This window comes from Myotis yumanensis, unplaced genomic scaffold (genome assembly GCF_028538775.1).
Source record: "Myotis yumanensis isolate MYYU_CA2020_CCGP unplaced genomic scaffold, mMyoYum1.0.hap1 SCAF_13, whole genome shotgun sequence".
Lineage (NCBI taxonomy): Eukaryota > Metazoa > Chordata > Mammalia > Chiroptera > Vespertilionidae > Myotis > Myotis yumanensis.
Window position 1 is genome coordinate 16,790,920 of NW_027223764.1, and position 17,012 is coordinate 16,807,931.

General features: G+C 47.4%; 1 protein-coding gene across 4 annotated transcripts in view; it reads right to left on the reverse strand.

Moving 5' to 3' along the window:
• Positions 1-1,038: 1,038 nt before the first annotated feature.
• CNNM2 (cyclin and CBS domain divalent metal cation transport mediator 2) overlaps positions 1,039-17,012 on the reverse strand; it is a 95,431-nt gene continuing 79,457 nt past the window's right edge. The window contains exons 3-8 of one of the 4 annotated variants that reach the window (XM_070432363.1): positions 16,374-16,511; positions 14,203-14,372; positions 8,991-9,084; positions 6,244-6,309; positions 2,389-2,573; positions 1,039-1,505 (exon numbers count right to left, since the gene is read on the reverse strand). In XM_070432363.1, the coding sequence (XP_070288464.1) occupies positions 1,296-1,505; positions 2,389-2,573; positions 6,244-6,309; positions 8,991-9,084; positions 14,203-14,372; positions 16,374-16,511 (863 nt within the window). In that variant the 3' untranslated portion in view covers positions 1,039-1,295. Of the gene's footprint in view, positions 1,506-1,567; positions 2,139-2,388; positions 2,574-6,243; positions 6,310-8,990; positions 9,085-14,202; positions 14,373-16,130; positions 16,193-16,373; positions 16,512-17,012 lie in introns of those variants that run through there. The other 3 variants (XM_070432365.1, XM_070432364.1, XR_011473546.1) reach the window with 3 other exon arrangements.

The following is a 17,012-nucleotide window of genomic DNA, read 5'->3' on the forward strand; positions in this document are numbered from 1 at the left end:
TTTCACTGCACGCGATGGATTTGGTATTAAAATCAGACAGACACATGAAATGGCCACGCACACATTTGGTTTCTGAATCCCTGTTCGGGGCCAAACTGGCCCTGGCTGTCCAGGCAGCCTCTGCGTGGGCCACACCTGAGGCGGGAGGCACGGTCCTCGGGCAGGGACACAGCCACGACCGGCCCCGCGGGCCCAGGGACACGGGAGAGGGACAGTCGGCTCCCTGGAAAGGGGCAGGGGCTGGCCATCCCTGAAGTGCCTCCTTTAAACATACGGGCTCAGAAACGCCTTCTGGGTGTGGAGCACAGAGCACAGCCGGAAGGTCCCACTCCCTCCTAGCAATTACACGCAGCGGGTGGGCAGGAGCCTGCACGCCACACCCGTGTCTACTCAGCAGCCCCGTGGAAGGTGTCCGTTTGGCATCCGTGTAGCAGCATCTCGGGCCAACAAGAGCGGACGGGGAGGCGGGTGCCGGGCTCTAAGCTGGGCCGGGAGGCGGCCTGGCCGCCCGAGATGCCAGGCTGTGGGAACGCCGGGATGAAGTCACCTTGCCTCTTGCCAATGATAAACCATGGGTTTAAAATTCATTAACATTCATTTTGGTGATAAAAATTCCTTACGAGTGGGAGCAAAATCACATTCCAAGCACATGTTAAACCTTTCTGAGGGAAAGGGACACAGTTAAACATTAACTTAGAACAACACTGAGCTCAGAGAGGCGGCTGCAGGTCCCTGTACAAGCTCCACCCTGCAACGTCCCAGACTTGGCAGGTCTGCGGCAACACGGTTTTCTTCATTTGTCCTTCGAGTTCGACAGCGACACCCACTGGGGCGCAGAGGAAGGGTAGGCCACGGAAGGCCACTGAGGGGCAAGTCCATCCTATTGGGGTCACATCATGGGGTCAAAGCAGAGTTCAGGCAGGACAACTTAAAACTCTGCAAAAGACACTCTAAAAGCATGATCTCTTGAAAAAAATAAATCCCAACAATTTTCAACTTCATGCAAATCAAAGGAGGAGGAGAGTGAATAACAAAAGGTACAGCTGAAAAAATAAACATGATTCTATTTGGGTGGAAATTCATTTCCAAAATCTCAAACGTCAAACCCCAGCCCTCGATTCCACTCCTGCCCTCACCGACCTCCTCTGCTGCTTCCAGGAAGGGGACAAAGTCTTTGGTCTCAGGATGTTGCAGGACGCAGCATGGCACACAAGCTCACACTAACGGGATTCACTGTCAGACAGGCGAGGCACGTGGCCTGGCCCGGATTTGGGGGGAGGGGGCCTGGGGGCGCCCTAGATGGCGCCTTCGTTGTGTAGGCTGTGATTGGCCTTGGTGTGCGTCACACAGTTCTGTTCATTGAGCAGGTTGGCCGTCTCGTCTGGCAACCCGTCGTGCAGCTCCGTAAGAGTCAATTCAATTTTAGTGTTTTCACTGTCTGAAGACTGAGGAGTTTTGTCCATCCGGGATGCCATCAAGGCATTTTGGTATTGCTGTCTTGAGATCTGGGGCCAGAAGATGGTACAGAAAACAAACCAAGATAATGCTTAGTTTTAGGTTCTCTTGTCTGAACATCGTATTACACATCAAGTCCCCCAAAAGGCCCTTAGTTGTTTCTCTAGAAAGTCATCCTTGAATACAAACTGAGCCAATTTTTAATGAGAAAATTTATTTAGAAAGTCACAGAGGTGGTAGAAGTGAGGAGGTGAGCTGTAGAAGGAATGGGCTCATTACAGAGGCAAAAGAGGGCCCTTGGAGCTTAGGAGAGAGGAAGGGGACGGCGAGGTTCCTGGGGAAGGGAAGGAGGGAAGGCGCAGGCGTGCTCCCAGGAGCCAAGCGGAGCCACTTTTTAAAGTTCAAGTTGACTCTGGTAAGCAAGTCAGTTTTTACTGATTTAAGCCATTTCCAAATTTTATTTCAAAGTTTCCCAGAGATTAGAAAATGGAGCTAGGCTTCCATCAGCTAAAGCTGGCTTGTTCTCCGAGAGGCGTCTTTAGTTCGGACTAAGGAAAGGAGCCTGTCCCAGGGCAGAAGGTCAGTGGAGGGCTCTTCCCACTCCTTCCTGGCCAGTCTTCCGAGTCTCTGACCTCTGCCCTTTCAGGACCAAGCAAGTCTCTGGAGTCCGAGCCCATGAAGACCTGTGAAAGGTTGTTCTGTTTCTTAGAGCTGCAGCTCTCCTCCCCTCACACGGCCACATCTGATTTGGCAGCTCATTGGACAGAGCGCGCCAAGGACATACATGTTTCCCCACCTGAGTCCTGGACACAGTGGCTGGAGGCAGGGCACCACAGAGTGACAGGGACTCAGTGGAGGGGCTGGGAGGCCAAACGGCTGGCTGTGGATTTGACCTCGAACTTCCAGGTCCAGCCCAGCGCGCTCTGCTCTTACCTTAACAAACTGGAGATCAGAAAGGGCGCGCACTGAGTAGTCGGGGATGTAGACTTGAAGGAATGAAGAGTTGAGCTGATTATTGCTGCTCCCCAGTGAAGGTGTGATTGCATCAATCCGGTCACTTCGACTGAGAGAGTCTGAGTGATTCAAGCCACACGGGCGAGGAGGGGACTTGTTTTCACCTGGAAATGGAGAAAACACACACATCCAACCACTGTTTAAGTGAGGTAGATATGAACAATAAAGGCAGCCTTGTGTTTTCCAGACAATAAACAAGTAGTCATTAGTAGACAAGCTTAATCCACTTCTGCCTGACGCCTCAGCCACACAGCTCACCCCACAGGCCTCCCACAGGAGCTCGCTGCTTCCCTCCGCGACGGGTTCCACTGGGATCAGCTGCGCAGCCTGTCCGAGTGCGGGACACAGTCCTCCCCAGTCTCTGCCAGACAGGCCCCGCGGTGCACACCATCAGGAGCACGGCGCCGGCGGCGAAACGCACAGCCCAGGGGAGGCACGGCCCAAGCCAGAAGCACAAGCAAAGAGCTCTTGAGGATGTTCATGAATCAGTGTGTGTTCTAAAGGGATCATACCCTACCTCCCAGCCAAACCCATTACCTTTGTCTCGGACCCCAATAAAACCCCAGCAGGCAGCCCGAGGTGTCAACACCAGGAGGCACCAAACCCCTAAGAGGTTTAAGTTACCTTGGGGCCTGTGTGATTCGCCAGTGAGACAGACAGTACAGTAAGTCTGAGTGATGTTGCTCTTAAATGCAGGTTTCCCACTGCTTTTAACATACATTTCATTTAAAACAAGACCTGCCCCCTTGCCAGGCTTCTTTCATGTTTGCTCTTCCAACCTATTCCACAAATATGAACCGGTGCCCACACATGACAGGTCCTGAGGTGCACCATGTCCTAGGGCTGGAGGGGACCAGTTCTCCCACCTGAAGGTTAGCTCCTCTTTGCAATGTGTCCTGACAGATGCTCCCACAGAGCTGGCCCTCAGCTGGTCCCACCCCTCAGCTATGGGAAGATCTACCACCGCACCCATCAAAATCTGCCTCCCCAACTTCAGATGACAGCCGCCCCCCTTCACTTTATGGAGCTTTTGTGCCCCTGCTACTTGAAATAGCCCTTAAAAGCTCAAAGACAGTATGTTCTCCTTAAATCTCTTCCCCACGTTAAGTACTTCAGCTCACGTTTTACCACCTGTCATCCCATCCTGACCACCATCTGAGATTTCATTCATGAATGTCCTTCCTATAATGACACCCAGAACAAAACACGGTAGCTACTCGAGGAACGTCAAATGAAGAGTTCACTTTCTGCTAAAATTTTCATGTCACCGCTTTCCCCACAATTTCCATGTCATGAACCAATTGTCCACTTTTAGGTAAAAGTTAAACTCATAGTAGCAGTTCTTCTTGTTGCTTCCACTTATCTTCTAAGAGAAAAAGGCAAATTAAAAATTTATCAGGTGTTTTCTGTTTAGCAGAACGGAGCTTTGATCAGATGTCCCAGCGTTGCAAAGCCTCCGATTCCTTACCTGTGAAAGGCAGACGATAACAGTGCCACCTCACGTGGCCTGATGGAGATGCAAATGAGATCGTGGATGGAGTGCTCAGCATAGCATCTGACTCCGATTAAGCACCCGACAGATGAGCCTGGGCAACATGGTTGTGTTCTTTCCTGTTAGCTCCCCGCTCTCCACCACGCCTGCCCCCACCACCAAGCCTTTCCTACTGGCGGTAACTTCACCAGCTGACAGACCCCCAGCTCTTTGAAACAAGAGATCCCACTGTATCCCTGAGTTTTAGTCCAAAATCACATCACCATTTCTACAGATACCTTCAAAATGGTGTTTCCTTCTGTGTGAGACAATTTAAAGGTTATGAAAATGAAACATTTAAAGGGCACTTGGCTTACTGACCAGACCCTGTGTGTTGGCAGGCAGATATCAGAGGCCTGGTGCAGAACCTCCGAGTCGCCTGTTATTTTGTCCTGAGGAGGATCACAGAGCCTTTTCTCTGGTCTTCCAGCATCTAGACTCGTAGGCAGCTTCCCCTCCACCCGTGCCTGGCCTCACAGCCACAGTCTGGAGAAGCAGGGCCAGCCTTCCCTCCACATGCAATGACATGTATGTTTGTTCACTGGAAGGAGACTACAGACTCTATATGGCCTCCCTTCTGTTTAGGTCATGTTTTGTTGCCGAATTTATGTGCCAAGATTTTAGGCAATTATGAAAACAACTTTCAACTTTAATTCCTCTTTATGTCTTCTCAGAATTGTTTCTGCTTTTGTCTTGCCTTTTAAAATTCATCCTACCTAGGCATCCTCTCTCTTTGCTAGTAAGCTAGAAAGATACAATAAAGAGGCGTTCCCAGCCTCTTCCCTGGGAACCCCAGGCACCCGTGGAAGAGGCTGGAAATCACTGGTTTAATCCACCCATTTCTTAGGAGTCATACTATGGTCCTGCCAGCATCCCTGAGTCCTGGGCCTGCAAATGCAGTTTTCTGCTACTGGCTCAGATGGAGTGGGCACAGCTGAGAAATCTCTTAAGTTTTATGGGAAATGTAAAAAAGTAAAAGACATTTCCATGAGCTTCATCCAAAAGTCTCTCCACTCCAGCTTCTGTGACATTTTAAATAGGTGGCAGATGCCAGCAAATAAAATGGGGAGGAAAAAAATCATGCATACATACATACTAATGTGTATACATGTATGTGCACATCCACACGTATGTATAGTCTGCTAAGTGGTTTCATTCAAACAGCCTTATGAGCACAGCCAGTGTGGCTTGGTGGTTGAGCATCGACTCATGAACCAGGAGGTCACAGTTCGACTCCCAGTCAGGGCACATTCCAGGGTTGTGGGCTCCATCCTCAGTAGGAGGCATGCAGGAGGCAGCCGATCAATTATTCTCTCATTGATGTTTCTCTCTCTCCCTCTCTCTGAAATCAATATACATATTTAAAAAGCCTTATGAATTATATCTTACCCCCAAACACCCCAAACTTTTCAAAGCAAAGATCTGGGGGAACATTAGTTTCTAAGACAAGCATTGCCTCCTTTATCAAATATCAGCATTTTAGAGTTTTGCTGAAATTGGCTTATGAAACACAAATTTCATCAGTCAGATTTTTAAAATCTAAGCTGTATGGAACAAAATAAATACAGAAAAGTTGGACTATCGAATAGGGAAGCCCAGCAATTTTAATTAAAGAAAGATTAAGGCTTTGCCTTCGTTTTTAGCAGCTGGACATGTGAGCCAGGCACAGCCGACCCTCCTGCAGGGCAATCGCCAGCAGCTGGTTAGGAATGTGCACGGCACTAACTTCAAAACAAAGGGGGGGACAGGAGCAGGGCCGCCTGCCCAACGGAGGACAGGCTGCAGGAACCCGCTCGCGTGGACGCTGGGAGGAGGGAGACAGGAATGCTGGGATTTACCACGAACAGTCAGTCCCTCAGGTGCTGGGCTGTGTGTTCTGTGGAAGCGTCCTCGGGTTTTGTGTTCCTTGGGGCTTCTGCCTCCACACACATGCCTTTGCTGAGGTCAGAGAAAGAACCAAAGCGGCCGCCGTGGCTGCTCTGCAAACCCCAGGTGGGCAGTGTGGGCGGACAGATCACCTTTCCTTCCCGTGTTTCCTACCATTCATGTTCCCAATCCCCTGCCAGCATCCAAGCCCTTTCTGCACCTGTAGTGGGCGTCTATGTTCCTGGGGAGCTCATATGAAGGCACAGAAACATGGAGAGCTAGAGCTTACAGAAAAACCGAAGGTGGCTTTGGGGGGTGGGGGCGCGGGGGCAGGGAGGCAATCAGAAGAATTATGAAAAGGAAACATGCAGAATTACCTGGAGAACCTGCTGCTAACAACTCTGTCCTGCTGACAACAAAGGTACGAGACAGGGACAAAGGAACTGAAAAATGGAGAAAAACAGGGTGAGACCATATCGAAAGGCAAGAAAGGAGACCTCTGTAATCAGGGGACAGGAGTGGGTACCAGTCCTACCAACATGAGCCAGTGGTTCCAGAACTGAAAAGGCCTGTGTGACGTCACAGACACAGAAACAGGACACACCGCTTTCCAGGAAGAGGGGCCGGAGGAGGCCGAAATCCTGGTCGCCATGCTTCTTTCTCACCTAGAAATCTCTAAGCCATATGAACACCCAATGGGGTATAGCTCAGAACGTGCTCTTCTAACGACTTAAGTCACAGCTAGCCACAGCCAGGAGCCTCAAGAGCAGGGCCCGAGCCACCATGCCAGCACCCCATGCTCACTCCCAGGACAGCCTACAACTCCCTATTCAATTCACTTACACCCTTCGTTAGTCTGACTGTAATTCTGACTTGATGCTTTGAATTGCTCTGGAATACTCTGAAGTGTCCAAGTATTAGAGGCCAGCAAATAAAGAGCAACGTGCACAGACTTCCTGGGGAAGGCAGGACAGGCGTGCTCGTCACTGCCTACCCACAGGGAGCTGCAGCCACCTGACCGGAGTCCCGTCAGCACTGCGTGCTGGGCAGGAGTCTTATTTCCTGGGCAGGTTTGTTTTTTAAACTGAGGTAACTGGACATATAACTGGGCAGATCTTGATAACAGATCACTGTAGGATTTTTCTAGGCAATCAAAATTAATAAAAATATTATCTTGAGATTACTGTACTAATTGCATCTCTCGAACATACAAAATCCCAAATCCGAATGGTAAAGTCGAGTACAACACTGGGCTTTGTAATAAGAGGCTATTAACGAAATCCCCTTCCTTCCTGGCGTTTCCAACGAGGCAGGCAGCCCCCAGTTGTCTATATGAAGGCCTGCTCTCAATTCCTCTTCTGAATGGGACTCAGCCTCACATGAACCCACAGTTTAGTATCAATAAAAATGTACAATTTTCTCTCCCAGCTTTCTTTTCAAAACTGCTTTGTGAATCTATTCTGCTCATGTGGGCTGATTTGAGGTTGGTTGCCAAAAAGCCATCACAATGTCAACACCTGTCACACCAACGTTCCCTCTTGTGCTTTAAAGGTTACGGAGCACGTGTGAGCATCACCACATCGATTCTTTCAACAGTCACACGAGGTAATCTTGTATCCTCTCAATAGTGAGGAAGCCAAGGGCCTTTCTCAAAGTCTGGCAACTGAATATGATGGAACCTGGCTGTACCGCGGGTCTTCTCGGCCAGCGAAGAACCTCCCTGTCCTCACGAGCAGTGAAAACAGATCACCTTCGCGCACGGCCGACACCAACTGATGCTGTGGGTTTGATGGGGCTACGTTCACTCTGGGTGCTCATCAGCATTGACAATGGGGTACTGGACCCTGTGACTCAAACGCCTGCCCAGGGAGAGTGAGAAGATGCATCTGGAGCAAGGGAGGCTTGGGGGTGTGAGAGGATTGACCTGCCCTGGCTTCTAACCGTAACATCTCAGTGTCTGCGACATCGTGTGGCACAGCTGAGGACCAACATCACAAAAACAGACTTGTCTGGAAGTAACCCCCACCTTTTGAGATGTTTTTCAGAAGTAACAGTGGTTTTTAGGATGGGCTATTGCAAAAGTTTTCTAGGACAGCCTGTCATTTGAAATTTTAGCCACAAGGTGGCACTACGGCACCTCTGTTTGCTTGCCTGCCCCATTCTACACACACACACACACACACACACACACACACACACAATCACACACATGCACACGCGCACAGCAATGTCGATAGGGACCATTCAAGTCCCATCCCAGAGGTGAGCCAGGTACCTGTGTCCATGTTCCCACTAGGACAGGCTCCGCTTGCTGGCATCTTGTGCAGAGCACTTAGTTAATGGCCCATGGCACAGCCACCCAGAGCTGGCTGACTCCAGATAAGAGCTGGATATAGGCCATAAATATATGTTAACAACCTCATTCATCCGCAGGAAAATGCAAATTGAAAAACCTCCAGAGCAGTTACCATTGAGATGACGCAGCGATACCGCGGGTGCAGCCGCGGGAACGTCCTCAGGACAGGTGTGATGCGAACACTTCGGAAAACTACTAAAGCTGGAGAGACCCTCATACCTGTGAGCCCACAATCCCACTCCGATGTACGGACCCGGGAGGGAGGCCCACACATTCATCAAAAGGCAGCACAGGAGTGTCCATCACACAACCACAGCAGCCCCCAACAGGCGGCCACCCAACGCCCATCAGCAACGAGAAGAATAAACGCAGCTGGTCACGCGCACAACGGAGCACTACCAGCAACGAGAAGAAATGGCGTTGGCGCCTCTGACAACACAGGTGAACGTGACGGGCAGCGCTGGGTTAAAGAAGCCAGACTCAGGAAATTCACCCCAAAAGGGCGTGTGGTGGTGGCGGAGGGTCCTGTGGGGCCAGGGATGTTCGGTCTCTGATCGGGCTGTTTGCACCGGCGTGTTCAGTTTGTGAACGTTCACATAAGTACATGTACTTATGATTTGTGCAGTTTTTTGTATACACGATACACTTCAATACAAAGGTCAGGAAGTAAATAAACAGGCTAGCTGCAGGCAGGGAGAGGAAGGCGACCGTAGGAGGACGCTATTTCCCCAAACATGGCTCTGTCCTCAGAGACTGAAGGCAACTCACCTGGGGAGGCCGTGAGGGCCATGACGCCGTAATATGAAAAAGCACTGGCTTCAAACTTCATACCTTCTTTCCCAGCTTCTACTTCCACTTTCCCCTGTGAAGAGAGAAGGGGGCGTTTTCAGTCCAGCACATGAATCCACGTGCAAACCTGGGCAAGACTTGGTCCTTCCTTCGAGTCTGACTAAATCCCTTCCCCACAATCCCAAGGCAGCAACGCCTCTGATCATCTTCCCCCTGAGGAGAGGGTTCCTTCTTCTCAAACGTGAAAAGTTTAGCTAAGGATGCTGGGGATGCAGAGGTGGCAGTAAAAGAGTGATGTTTAACTTCTCTCGTCCACTTAATATTTCCCCAGCATCCTTAGCTTGTGGATTCCTCAGGAGCCCTCCCGGTCACGAGAAGACGACGCTCTTGCTCCATTGGGAAGGCAAACCCTGAGAAGATGCTCAGGGATGGTGGCCAAGCTGTCCTGTAGGAGCCCAAGTTGGAGCAGAGTCAGGGTGAAGGGTCAGCCTGGTTTGTGGCCATGGGACAGAGAGGACTAAACAGGTTCGCAGGGGCGCCCCCTCACTAGCATGGTCCCCTGACCAACTGCTCAGACGTCCTGCAGGCCAGTCCCCTGTCGTCCAGACTCCCCAGAGGCACGCACCACCTGGCACACGCTCCTTGCAGCCCAGAAGCACCTTAAGGAAGTCTCCTCCCTCAGGACAGGACCTCTCCCAAGGTTTTCCCTTTTCTTCCCTTTCTCCAACTGGTCTCCATCTCCTTCCCTCTTACCAGTTCCCTGGGACAGACCTCCCTACCCGTCCCTGTGGCATTAGGGTCCACCAGAACCCCTTCGCGGGAGATGCTCAATATGCGCTTTCTGGGCGACTGCAATGCCCTAGTGACGGAGCTGCACGTGCGGATTCCCAAGCCACGGCTCAGAGCGGCCCTGCCTGCCTCTGTGAGAGGGGGCCTTCACGGTGGGCAAACAAAAAGGTACCGTTCATTGAGGAGGAACTGTGCTAGCCAGTCACGGTGCGTTAATTCACATAGTGCTCCCAGCTCGGAAGCAGACACAATGACCCGCCTCTTACAAGTCAGGACTGGGGGCTCAGAAAGATTAAGTAACCGAAGAGCGAGCTCTTCACCAAGATGCGACCTATGCCACCCTCCAAGGCAAACTCTTTTATTCGGATCACTCCCTGTTATTCTAGACTAAATTCCCGATTATGGGAGACCTTTCTCAAATCACTTCAGAAAACTACCTGTTGTCTCTCTTTTAGGTTCTCCTTCCCTCAATGGCTATGTTAGTTTTACCAACTCCCACTAATTCTCTTGCCATAAGAAATGAACGGATTATTAAAATCAACCTGCACGTAGGCGCTGAAAACCTGACCATCCCTGCAGGTCCCACAGCAGATGCTGTGGAGTCCAGTAGGGAGGGGAGAGCACATGAAAATCAATGATGCAAAGCAGTACAGTTTTTACTGAGGGAAAAAACCCAGTAAGAATATAAAGAATTCAGCCTGGCCAGTGTAGTTCAGTGGTTGAGTGTCGGCCTATGAACCTCCAGGAAGTCACAGTTCGATTCCTAGTCAGGGCACATGCTCGGCTAATGGGCTTGATCCCCAGTAGGGGGCATACAGGAGGCAGCCAATCAATGATTCTCATCATTGATATTTCTATTTCTCTCCCCCTCTCCCTTCCTCTCTGAAATAAAAACAGTTTTTAAAAAATATAAAGAATTCAGAGAAAAAAATTACTTCCCTGTTATTATATAAAGGCAATTTTATGCAGGAAAGAAAAATCTGAGGAGGAGTAGGATTTGATTGAGCCAAGAGAAGGGAACAGCATGAAGGAAGGTCCAAGGTAGGTGACAGCAGACTGCCAGGCTCACTGGGTTTGCACAGGGAAGATGGGCAAGAAGGGGTTGGAAGAGCAGTTTGGAGGGCAGATTAGACTCTGAGCTCCTTGGGTGATGAGCTAATGAGGTCAGGTTCTTGAACAGAGGAGTAGGTTTCAGGAAGATAAAGCCCAGACTTAACTAGAGTGGCAGCCACAGGACTGGAAAAAGATGAGTGTGGATAAAGAATGGACACAATTTGGTGAAACCAACAGGGAGAAGAAGGGACTCGATAGTCACAACAGAAGTGGGCCCTCTGTGAATGGAAACGGACACCTTGGGTGGAGGTGGAAAAGCCGCGAAGGGGTTGCCTCTGTGGTGGGGGCCAGAAGGGGAGGACACATTCCATTTAAGAATAAGGCTTTTTGAAGAGTCCACCAAAAAGACCGAAATGAAGACTGAAAGTCAGGAGCAAGGTCAGGCCCGGAGGTGGAGATCTGCGAGTGGATAATGAAAGTACTAGTAAGTGGAAAGTGGAAAGGACCAGACTGCGTGCAGCCCGTGACCAAGAGCAGGAGGAGAGATGGAAACCATATGAGAGCAACGGACAAAACAGACAAAAAGTAGGACTAGACAGCTGTGTTGCCATAGAAACTAGGGGGAACCTCACAAGTAAAGGGAGGGTCAGAGTCACAGAGGCGGGAGATGCTGTGGCCTTCAGGAGTATCGCCCTGAGGAAATCAGACCGTGAGGGGCAGGGAGAGCGGGCCGGCGGGAGAGAGCACAGGCGCAGGTGAGGAGGGAGGGCCGCCAGGGCTCCACTGAAGGCGAGTTAGGGTCAGGGAATCCAGTGCACCAAACTGTCATTTAAACTCCTCCGCAAGTCCTTTTAATCCAGCTCTTACACTATTTATAAAACCCCATGGCATCATCAGCTCAACAGTTCAGAAAACTCGCCACATTTGTATAAATATACACATGGCATAGGTATTCCAATGCAGGCACATATGCCTTGTCAAAAATATCTTTATGTTAGAAGACTTACTTGTAAATGGACAGGGATTATAAAGTCCCTCTTCCATAAAATCTATTTTGAGACCCATCAGCCAGATAGTGGCTCTCTTCTATACCAACAGAGCATTACTAAATCACAAATGCATCAAGTCTAACTATATAAAAACTGACAACTGAAAGCATCATAGTTTCTACTGTTACCACTGAAGTCCACAATGTCAATCCTCAAAATTGTCCTAAATAATCGTTTTTAATGTAATCCAAAGTTTCTCTAGGTTTAAGGAATACTAGTACTCACATCTAGCTTTATGAGAAACATGAATAATTATTCCCTCCCTGCAGTAAATCCTCCACAGCCCCTCAGAATTTCGAGCTTGTCCATTTCCCATAAAAGAAAAACAATTTGAAGTTGAACAAAACTAAGGTTCGTAGAGGAATCGGGTTTGAATTAGAAAACCCTGCCAACAGATGTTTCCAAGAAAGACTGTATCAAAGTGGCATGTGACCAGTTAACCCATGGATTTTTCTACAGTTCCTCACTTCTGCTTCCAGATGCCACAATATTGTCCAAGCATGGGGCATGAAACAACACTTTCCCAAGTTTCTGACACACATATCTGATAAGAGTTCTTCTCAAACAAAGAGAACCTTCTTCATTCATTTAGATAATTGGGGCCTTGCTGGACTCATGTGAATTTTAGGGCCTACCAAATACTGACTACACTCTTACAAGGACACCTCCAACTCATACCTTAGAAGTAAGCAAGAAATATGAGAATGCTTAAGGGGCTAGTATTCTTGTATTGAAATAAAATCAAGATTTCCTACAAAGTAATTCTTCAATAAAGAGGTACAAGAAGTGAATAAAAGTAGCATTTTGTTCACTCTAATGTTCATGTTGGTCTCCATGCCAAGGACGGTGTTTATTAGTCATACTGTGATGTTATCAGTGTCTCCTGATAACTCAGGCACCAGAGCCCCAAGGAGGGTTCACAGTGGATCAACCTTCCCACCTTACATAGTGGATTATGTTGTAGTGAGAAGGAAAAAGTCACCATTGCCAGGAGAAGCTGTGAGTATGACATCAGTTCCTCTGCAAAATAGTCTGGTTAGTAACCAGGAATAAAAACTATAATAAATGAATTATTTAGATAGTTCTAAGGGAAGAGATCGTAAAATATCTCCAGGAAACTATGAGAACAAATCCTAAGGAGAGGACGGGGGGAAAAGATAAAAAGAGGACCCAAGGAACTCAAGGCACTTAAATTTTAAATGTCCAGCCAAGATTTAGACACGTACAGGTAATTCCCCAAAGTCTTCAAAAAATACTAACAATTGAATTCACCCTCTTCATTTGACTCAGGGCCTCAGCAATCACTGAGTGCCCTTCAGTATTGCAAATTGAAGTAACTAATGGCATTGCTTATATTGGAACTAGTGGCCCGGTGCACAAACTCGTGCACATTGAAAGGAAATTAATTAGAAGAAATATTTTAATATCACTATTCGCCCTTTCTCTATAATAGAAGTGTCAACCAAATTCACAATCAACAATGACAGATGGAAACACACGCGTGCGATTGGCGCCAGCAAGAGCTTTATATGTATCATGCATGCGTGAGCCAACTTAGCCTTTTATAGATATAGAATAAACTTGCTTAATTGGACCTGCTTTCTGATTTAGCTAAACTTTTCCCAGCCCAGTGAAGCACCCCAACTTCTCTTTCAGGTAATTGTCAGCAACACAGCAGTAAATATCAACACAGAACAGATTATTATTGTAGATCACACAGGGAGAACAAAGGGTAAAATGTTACCTGCAGCAGTGTGTGACTATATTCTGCGCAGTGAGAAAACCTGAAGTCATTTTCAAGGTCCACCATTTCTTACTTCTTTGCAGTTGGGTCAAGTTTCTAAGCTTTCTAAATATCCGTTTTCCGGCTAATGAAAAGAAAATAGGATTCCACCGCGTCTCCTATCTACCTACTCCAGGACTTCTGTGAGGATCAAATGAGATGAGGTACGGGAAAATGCTTCACAGACATTTGGTGACAGTGTAAAGTGTTTGCACCTGGCTATAAAGCAAGTTGTGTTCCTGGGCTGAAGAAACTCCAAAGAGGCTAGTTGCTAGGGAGAGGAAGCTGGGTTTTGCTACGTGATGTCATTACCTGAATGGACACTTAGCATATTAGCCTTTTATGTACTAGTATATAGATTATTTTACGGATATGAAAATGGGGAGATGAAATTCTCCCACTTATACGGCTACCCCAGAAGTATGTAAAATCCGACACCCATTCACCTAGACCAAATCTCAGAACTTGAAGGGTGGGTACTCAATGAGATCAAACAGCTACTGAATAAGTCTCTGACCTGCAAAATGAGAACGAAGTAGTCTACAGGTTTGTTGCGCTGGTAGAGGTAGTATTCTGGTGCTTTCTTGTTCTTCTCATCATACTTCAGTTCCTGGATGACATTGGGGTGCTTTAGCAGCCTTAGAAGGATCTTCTCTGACATCTGGGATGGGCTAAATGCTTCTACTTCTACAGATATAAACACAACTTGACATTACACTTCAAATGGACAGAAAATATTAGACTAGTGATTAAGGTATTTGGGTAATAATACTTGGAATTGAAGTGATGCAATATGGATTAACGAGACTTCCGTTTGGTGATCCACTGGGGGCAGATTACCTGGGAGAAATTAGAAAATGCTGCATTTTCATATTTGTTTCTTTAAAATTCTTCCTTTTCAATCTGTCATTGGTTTTAGTTCTCATAAGAACACTCTAATTATCTGACTGATACAAATGAAAATCAACCGGAAGCAGGCTCCTTGACTGCCAGGATGTCCTTCAACAGCCACAACAGCCTGACTGTCCAACAACAGCCAAAGGAAGAAGCAACGGTCAGGAAGCATCTAGCTGTGGGTTAGTACCAGGTGCACAACGCAGTGCCCCACATCTCCATCTCCCATTCAACTGCCCTGAGAAAAGTCTGGGAATGAGGGACACGGAGAGACTCGGGATAAAAGCAAGGCACGTGCACACATCAACATGCACTCCAACTTGCTAATTTAAAAAAGTTATGTTCATCTATATTTACAAAGACATACATTTTATTTAAGATAAAAGCCAAAATTACTGATTTAAAGGTGTTATTCTGAAACTGGACTTTACGGTATCTCAGAGGCAGAGTAGGATAACATTTCGTTTTAAATTGTGGTTCTTGGGTGAGGAAGAAGAATATCACAATTAGAGAAGAATAAGCAAGAAGTTAGAAATACTGCTTATAGGTTTTTAAATGTTTTAAATGATGTTATATATGAAAAATATAAATTCTGTATTAGCTTCTGTGCTTTTTTGTAATAACAAAATAAGATAGTACATTGTAGAAATTTTGGAAAATACAGAAAAAGACAAAGAGGACAATAAATAGTGACCTATAAACCAACCACTGTGAGCAACTGGTGATGAGCATTTCCTCCCAGTACCTCGCCTAGGCCTGTGCCTGCGCATGTGTGTACGTCCAAAAAGACTATCACCTTCCTGTACACACAGATTTATATCCTGTTTGTCCTCACTTTACATTAAATTATGAGTATTTCCCCATGTTGTAAATATTATATTGTGAGCATTTCCATTATCTGAAAACATGATTTTAAAAAGTGCACAACATCCCCTCATGTGGCTGTTGTTGGCCTTCTTTTCAAAATATTCTAAGCGTACTGCACGCAGTTGGAAGGTGCTGGCTGCCCATCTTGGACACAGACGTCTTCTACAGGTCACGGGGTACCTTCAGATTTTCTCTCACTTCCCCTGGCCAACAGAGCTCAGCCTTTACCTACAGAGCCACTGGGGATGTGAGAACGGTTAGTCAGTCTCTTAAGTTCATTCAACCTTGACCTCTATGGAGCAGTCAGTGCCGGCTGGGCTGGTGTTTTTAACAATGTGCACATTTGCCTCCTGGAATGGGCCCAAGTTAATAATCTGATTTGAAGAGGCCGTCAAGAAATCCCTATCAAAGTTCTCAGAATTTCTGATTTCATTAAATCCGAAAGATTTCACTTTGAAAATCTATTTTTCTTCTTTGTAAGTCAAAGCACCTGAGTTATCACTGACATCCACTGTTCCTCCAAGGCAAGCTGAAGAGAGAATTACTCAGCTGTCCGACACACAGCGAGGTGGTGTCGGCTCGCACTGTCAGCCTACTCCGCCAGCTGGCTCCCAGGGGCTTGGCTGGAAGCAGAGGACCTGGCCTACTGTTCACATGCAGTGTGGCACTAACATTCATCCTTACCTTTCAGACCAATTTAAGTTACTGGTCCACCTGGTAAATGTCTCAGAGAGTTCATGCCGACACTGAACATAGGAGAGGAGAGAATTTAAAAAGAAAAAAACAAAACTAAAACAAAACACAAACGTGGCATTACTTTTCACCCCATTTCCCCGTCTCCACCCCAGCCCACCCCAGTCAGCGGTGGGTGAGAAACACTCGCTTCGGGGTTGGTAGAGATTTCAAACTGTGATAAGCTGAACTTGCCTGTTGCTAGGAAACGGTGCATGGCCAAGAGAAGCTGTGGTGATATTTTAACCTTCATCTCGCTGTCTGTCTGCTTAAAGGCAGAAAAATCTTGCTTTCTTTCACGATGGGCCACTTTCTTTTTCGTTCTGTTATCCGCTGAGGAAAGAATAAGAAAAAAGCAAGGAAATGCATTTCATTCTAGATCAGGGCCCTTTTTCAATGAAAAGAACAAAATATACTGCAAAGGCTAGAAGAGAGAATTAGTCAACCGTCCAACACACAATTCTCTCCAGATTTTGGACACTCTACGCCAGCCGTGGGCAAATTACAGCCCGCGGGCTGGATCCGGCCTGTTTGAAATGAATAAAACTAAAAAAAAAAAAAAAAAAAAAGACCGTGCCCTTTTATGTAATGATGTTTACTTTGAATTTATATTAGTTCACACAAACACTCCATCCATGCTTTTGTTCCGGCCCTCCGGTCCAGTTTAAGAACCCATTGTGGCCCTCGAGTCAAAAAGTTTGCCCACCCCTGCTCTACGCACAAACACCACATGGAAAGAGGACAGAAGAGAGAATCCTCATCACATCGGTGCTGCGCGGTCAGAATGGCAATCCAGAGTCAGTAACAGGCAACCTGATTAGTAGCAACGACAAA